This window comes from Bison bison, unplaced genomic scaffold (genome assembly GCF_000754665.1).
Source record: "Bison bison bison isolate TAMUID 2011002044 unplaced genomic scaffold, Bison_UMD1.0 scf7180017864492, whole genome shotgun sequence".
Classification (NCBI taxonomy): Eukaryota; Metazoa; Chordata; class Mammalia; order Artiodactyla; family Bovidae; genus Bison; species Bison bison.
In genome coordinates this window covers 882,047-888,851 of record NW_011495051.1, presented here as the reverse complement: position 1 = coordinate 888,851, position 6,805 = coordinate 882,047, and the positions used below count along the sequence as shown (strand labels likewise).

The 6,805-nt window shown below is 45.6% G+C and overlaps 1 protein-coding gene across 1 annotated transcript in view; it reads right to left on the bottom strand.

The window, feature by feature from the left end:
- SLC22A4 (solute carrier family 22 (organic cation/zwitterion transporter), member 4) overlaps positions 1–509 on the bottom strand; it is a 43,071-nt gene extending 42,562 nt beyond the window's left edge. The window contains exon 1 of the mRNA XM_010863596.1: positions 1–509. Coding sequence (XP_010861898.1) covers positions 1–254 — 254 coding nt within the window. The 5' untranslated portion in view covers positions 255–509.
- Between the last annotated feature and the right edge of the window lie 6,296 nt (positions 510–6,805).

Below are 6,805 nucleotides of genomic sequence, written 5' to 3'. Positions count from 1 at the left end.
CGGTAGCGCCGGCAGCTCTGGGGCACCTCGCGGCCGTCCTGCAGCCGCACGGGGATACTGTGGTTGCGCCACGCGCTGCTCAGGTTCGCGGTGTCCGGCACCCGGCAGTGATGTTCTGGGGTCCCTGCCAGAAACACTACTGACATACCGTTGAAGCCGTTGGGGATGATGCTGGCGCTGAGCAGGAAGAAGATAAGGCGCTGGAAGGGCCCCCACTTGCCCAGGAAGGCGGTCACTTCGTCGTAGTCCCGCATGCTCGGCGCGGCTCTGCAGTTGGCAACGTGGGGTGATGAGAGCGCGTTCCCCGAACAGCGCTGCGCTGTGCAGGGCGTGGGCGTCAAAACGTTCTAGCGGACCCGGCAAGCTGAGGGAAGGCGGGGCACGCGGTCGGGGCCTTTCCTGGGAAACGGGCTGCGGGCGTTAGAAGGTTGCTGGGCGCTGGACGCAAAGTCTGGAAGCCAATTTCTGGAAGCAGAAACTCGGGACCACACCGCCAACCCGGCCGGGGCGGGGCGGGACGGGGTCGGGTGGAGCTCCAGGGCGGCTCAGCCCGTGCTCCGCCCCCCGCCCGCCGCCACCCGGCGGCGGCTGGGAGGTCAGCTGGCCGCGGGCTTAGGAAAAAGAGGACTAGTTCCAGCGCCGCCCCTACCTTGCCCCTGCTCGCCCCGGCGCCCCCTAAGTGCTGAGCGCCCAGCCCCGGGCTGCCGGGTTGGGCAGCGTGTAAGGGCAGAGTCGAGGCCGCAGAGCAAGTGCTCTGAGAGGTCGGATTTCCCTGTCGCCGTCGCCTCAGGCCTCGTCCGGGGCTGGGATCTCTCCGCTGCCGCTTCCAACTCGGGGTCTGAGCTCAGGGAGCCTCGGGCCGGGCGCGGATGGGCGAGTCCGTGGAGCCCGTGCTCCCGGGAAACCTTTGCGGGCGCAGGGGTGACAGGAGCGCGCCCGCGCCCGCCGACCCGGAGCTCCCAACTCCCAATCCTAGGCTGCCAGATTCAGTCACCTGCTGGCGGCTTCCGGACAGCCCGCAGCCTCACCTTGAATAGGGGGAAACAGGCCCAGCGCCCTGAAGAGATGATCGAGGTCACAGTTCGTCAGAGACACGCTTGGACTGAGGGGAGGTGGGGAGCAGGGACTACCGGGTGGTCCCAGGATCCTGTTGGGGCCTCTGGAGAAGATTCTACGCGGAGCTTGACCCTTTGTGAGAGCACGGTAATGGAGACCCAGCTGTCACCACTCCTGGGCTCTGATTTTGATTCTCCTGGGCTCTGATTTTGATTCCCCGGGGCTCTTCCTCGAGGATGGCTGCCAGAAGCTTCTTGGACTAGAGGCCTCTGGTTTGCAGAAGGGACCGCTCCCAGTCGGGGAACAGAGGGATGAAGGAAGGGAGGAGGAAAAGGTTTAGTTTGTTGCCCAGATTTGGCAGGGTAGCCAGAGCAGGGACCAGTCTGCTAGTGTCCAGGCCTAAGGCCCCTCTGCTGTTGTGTGAGTGAGTCTGGGACTGCAATGGGAGTCCTGGGGTTCTTGAGGTTGGAAGGGATTGACAGGCTGAAGGGCCCATCTCTTGGAGATTTTGTACAAATGCATTTGCATCCAGGCCCTGATTAAGAGGTAGGAGGCATTTCTGCTCCATTTTTTATAACCTCTAGTCTTGGCTGGCTTTCTGTCCACTTGGAACCTGTTTCCTTATGTGTAATAAGACCTTATGTCTGGATGTGCCAGGACAGCACTGTTTTATTAAGTGTTTTCCTTTCCTTTCAAAAGTATCCTTCTTTGAACAGTATTTCTTGCGGTCATTGTCTTAGTTAGCTTAGATTTCATCCTCCCTTCAACCCCAATAAAAATCAAAGCCTGAGATAAGAATTTATGTGGAGATCATTTATTTATAGTCATGATCCTGGGGAAAGGAATGAAGGACCAGGGAGAGGGAACAGGAAAGGAGGTAAGGCCAACACAAGACTGTGTAGTTGAACTGGTCATTGGTAGTGACCAGGATCCGTGACAGTGCCGAGCTAAGACTCTAGAGCCTGAGGGCAAAGAAAACATCAATAATAACTGACCATATCTTTACTTAAAATTTGGAGCTTTGTTCCTCCTAGAGTCTCATACTGGTTTTGATTTTTTAAAACGCTGTGTTAAAATGTTATTTGATGATTGAATTTCCTGGCATCCTCTTAAATTTTGCACCGGAGGCAAGTGCCTCATTCATTTCACTTGCCTCAGCTTTTTCTCAACCCTAATTTCTATGGATAATTGGAGTTCAATCCTGCTGGGATCTTCTAAAGAGCCATAGAGAATGAAGTAAAGAGCCATAGAGAATGAAGAGGCTTTTTAAAAAAAAAACAAAAAACTAGTTCTGGCTCCATTGGTCAACTCCCTTGTACTTCCAGGCTGTACACGTATGTGAGAATCAACAGGTACCACTTGACAATGAGTATATGTAAATCCATACCTTAAACCACTTTGCCTGTCATACATAATGAATGCCCAAGTACCCTACTTATACCTGGACCATTGGAAAATTTCCCTTCACCATTGTCCTTTAGGGCCACTCCTAAGTGGGGCTATGTTGCAGTAAACAATCCGTTTTTTGGTTGATAGCATCTATGAGACAGGGCTGAGTATTTTCTTCCCTCTGTCAGTTGGTTATAGAGAACCCCCATAAAACCATAGGTTTGAGTTGAGGAAAAATGTTGGTAGAGCTGAGGTGTAGCTGTCATGGAGTTAGAGCTACTGTTCATTAAATTACATGAGCTGTATGGACCTGCTCAGTCCTGATTCTGACCCTACCATTTCTATTATATGATGGATTGCTGATGTGCCTGCTTAATCTTATGACTTGATAGAATTTGATAATGCCCAGCTCTTACTAGATATTTCTAGTTGCATAGACCCTTGATGTCACATTGCCAGGTACTCAGTTTTTACTATAGCCAAATAGCCGCTTTTCTAAAGGCAAATAGCTCTCTGCTGCAGAAGGCATGACCTTGCTCTGGCATCCTAGAGATCTTACTGAAATTATTTTATTAGGGCTTATCAGAGACTCTGCCCAGCATCGTTATCACCATGAACATCTCTAGCACCATTGATTCTGATGGGTCACATAGTCCAAGTGGCAGGGAACCTTGGATACTCTGTAGCACTCTCTCTTGCTCTGGGCTTCACTCAAAAGTGGGAGCCTCCCAAAATACCCATTAAGTGGGTTACAGTAGTATTCCCACCAAGCATTATATCTTTTTATTAGTGGTAGAGGATACAAGGTACAACAACTTGCCTTTACCTTACAGAAGATGGCCTGGCATGCTCCAGACAACTGAATCCCTAATAACTTCACCAGTTAGCTTCAAAATCATATGGAATGAAAGAAGTGGGCAAGGATATAGAAGAAATAAGTTTGGCCATAATAGTAGCCCGAGGGATTCATTTTTTACTAGTTTGTTTACTTTTTATACATTTAACTCATTCTGGAACAAAAAAAAGTAAAAAAACACAACTTCATCAGCATCGAAAGCCCTCAATCATACTTTTTATCTCCCATCTTCTAGGACATCTGCTCACTAGGTTATGACATATTAGCATTATGTCGTTAATACATCAATACATCAATTCCATAGACCATCATGATGTTCCATGGAATATCAAGACAATCAAAGTCACTAAATACTATATTGTGACAGAGCAGGAGAATTAACATAACCCCAGGGCAAGACAGTGATATGTCCTGCTATTTATTCCACATAAAAGCGAAGAGATTTTTATCCTCCCTGAAGGATATGAAGAAGAAAACCTTCTATTGGTGTGGATCTCTACATTTCTTCCCAGGAGGTGGTTTTACTTCTGATGAAATAAATTGGTCAAGAATGTGGGTGTGTTAGAGGCTTCTAGTTGGTCCTTCTCACCATAATTGCTCTTATTTAATAGGGAGTAAATGTTAAGGTCTTGCCAGCTGCTAAGTGTATCTATCCTAGTTACTCACTTAGGGACCAGGGAACTACTAAAAATCCAGTGTGGATCTTTGGATCCATCACACTTGCTTGCAGGAGAACCCCATTTACCACCTGGCTCTCATGAGCCCCAAGCATAACTAGGGGATACTTATGTTGCTTGCTGTCCCTTGGTATCAGTGCCAGCTCATACTCTGTATCCAAAAAGGCTGGGTCTTTCTTTCTCCTCAGGCCAGAGTTATTTAGGTAAAAGGCCACAGCTATGGACTGATGGTGCCCTCTCAAAATTCATATGTTAAAGCCCTAACCTCCAATGTAGATGTGTGGTTAGAGATGGGCCCTCTGGGAAATAATTAGGTTTAGATCATGAGGGTGGGATTTTAATGATGGGATTAGTGCCCTTATAAAAAAAGGATATCAGAGAGGTATCTACAAGCCAGGAAGAAGACTTACAAGGAACTGAATTGATTAGCAGTTGATCTTGGACTTTCCAGTCTCCAGAATTGTGAGGAAATAAATTTCTATTGTTTAAGCCCCTCAATCTGTGGTATTTTGTTATAGCAGCCTGAGTAACCTGAGACAGTCACAGATCCCTTGTGGGGAAAAATTAGGGAAATAATTATCATATATACTTTTGGCAGTATAGGAGAGTTATTTCTTTTTTTTTTTTTTTTAGGAGAGTTATTTCTTAAAGAGACTTGGCATCCTTTTCGATCAGTAGGTTCTGAGCTTGTGAACTGGTCTGAATCTGGGAAATTTATAAGGAAATACTATTTTCTGTTGTGGCAGTTGTCATCAGCCTTCTGATCACTAGCTCTTGATTTTAGGGGTGAGGTTGTCATACAAGTTAAGTAATAGTATTATTTGAATGGTTCTATGAAGACCTACAAGACCTTCTAGAACCAACACCCAAAAAAGATGCCCTTTTCATCATAGGGGACTGGAATGCAAAAGTAGGAAGTCAAGAGACACCTGGAGTAACAGGCAAACTTGGCCTTGGACTCCAAAATGAAGCAGTGCAAAGGCTAACAGTTTTGCAAAAGAACATATTGGTCATAGCAAACACCCTCTTCCAATAACACAGGAGAAGACTCTACACATGGACATCACCAGATGGTCAATACTGAAATCAGATTGATTATATTCTTTGCAGCCAAAATGGAGATGCTCTATACAGTCAGCAAAAACAAGACCAGGAGCTGACTGTGGCTCAGATCATGAACTCCTTATTGCCAAATTCAGACTTGAAGAAAGTAGGGAAAACCACTAGACCATTCAGATATGACCTAAATCAAATCACTTATGATTATACAGTGGAAATGATAAATAGATTCAAGGGATTAGATCTGATAGACAGAATGCCTGAAGGACTATGGATAGAGGTTCATGACATTGTACAGGAGGCAGGGATCAAGACCATCCCCAAGAAAAAGAAATACAAAAGGCAAAATGGTTGTCTGAGGAGGCCTTACAAGTAGCTGAGAAAAGAAGAGAAAAGGCAAAGGAGAAAAGGAAAGATAAACCCATTTCAATGCAGAATTCCAAAGAATAACACAGAGAGATAAGAAAGCCTTCCTCAGTGATCAATGTAAAGAAATAGAGGAAAACAATAGAATGGGAAAGGCTAGAGATCTCTTCAAGATAATTAGAGATACAAAGGGAATATTTCATGCAAAGATGGGCATAATAAAGGATAGAAATGGTATGACTCTAACAGAAGCAGAAGATATTAAGAAGACGTGGCAAGAATACACAGAAGAACTATATAAAAAAGATCTTCATGACCCAGATAACCACGATGGTGTGATCACTCACCTAGAGCCAGACATCCTGGCATGTGAAGTCAAATGAGCCTTAGGAAGCATCACTACAACCAAAGCTAGTGGAGGTAATGGAATTCCAGTTGAGCTATTTCAAATCCTAAAAGATGATGCTGTGAAAGGGCTGCACTCAATATGCTGGCAAATTTGGAAAACTCAGCAGTGGCCACAGGACTGGAAAAAGTCAGTTTTCATTCCAATCCCAAAGAAAGGCAATGCCAAAGAATGCTCAAACTACTGCACAATTGCAGTCATTGCACACTCTAGCAAAGTAGTGCTCAAAATTCTCCAAGCCAGGCTTCAACAGTACATGAATGGTGAACTTCCAGATGTTCAAGCTGGATTTAGAAAAGACACAGGAACCAGAGATCAAATTGCCAACATCTGTTGAATCATTGAAAAAGCAATAGAATTCCAGAAAAACATCTACTTCTGCTTTATTGACTACACCAAAGCCTTTGACTGTGTTGATCACAACAAAATGTGAAAAATTTTGAAAGAGATGGGAATACCAGACCACCTGACTTGCCTCCTGAGAAATCTGTTTGCAGGTCAAGAAGCAACAGTTAGAACCAGACATGGAGCAATGGACTGGTTCCAAATTGGGAAAGGAGTACATCAAGGCTGTATATTGTCACCTTGCTTATTTAACTTATATGCAGAGTGCATCATGAAAAACGCTGGGCTGGATGAAGCACATGCTGGAATCAAGATTGCTGGGAGAAATATCAATAACCTCAGATATGCAGATGACACTACCCTTACGGCAGAAAGTGAAGAGGAACTAAAGAGCTTCTTGATAAAAAGTGAAAGAGGAGAGTAAAAAAAGTTGGCTTAAAACTCAACATTCAGAAAACTAAGATCATGGCATTTGGTCCCATCACTTCATGGGAAATAGATGGGGAAACAGTGGAAACAGTGTCAGACTTTATTTTCGGGGGCTCCAAAAATCACTGCAGATGGTGATTGCAGCCATGAAATTACAACCTAGATAGCATATTCAAAAGCAGAGACATTACTTTGCCAACAAAGGTCCATCTAGTCAAGGCT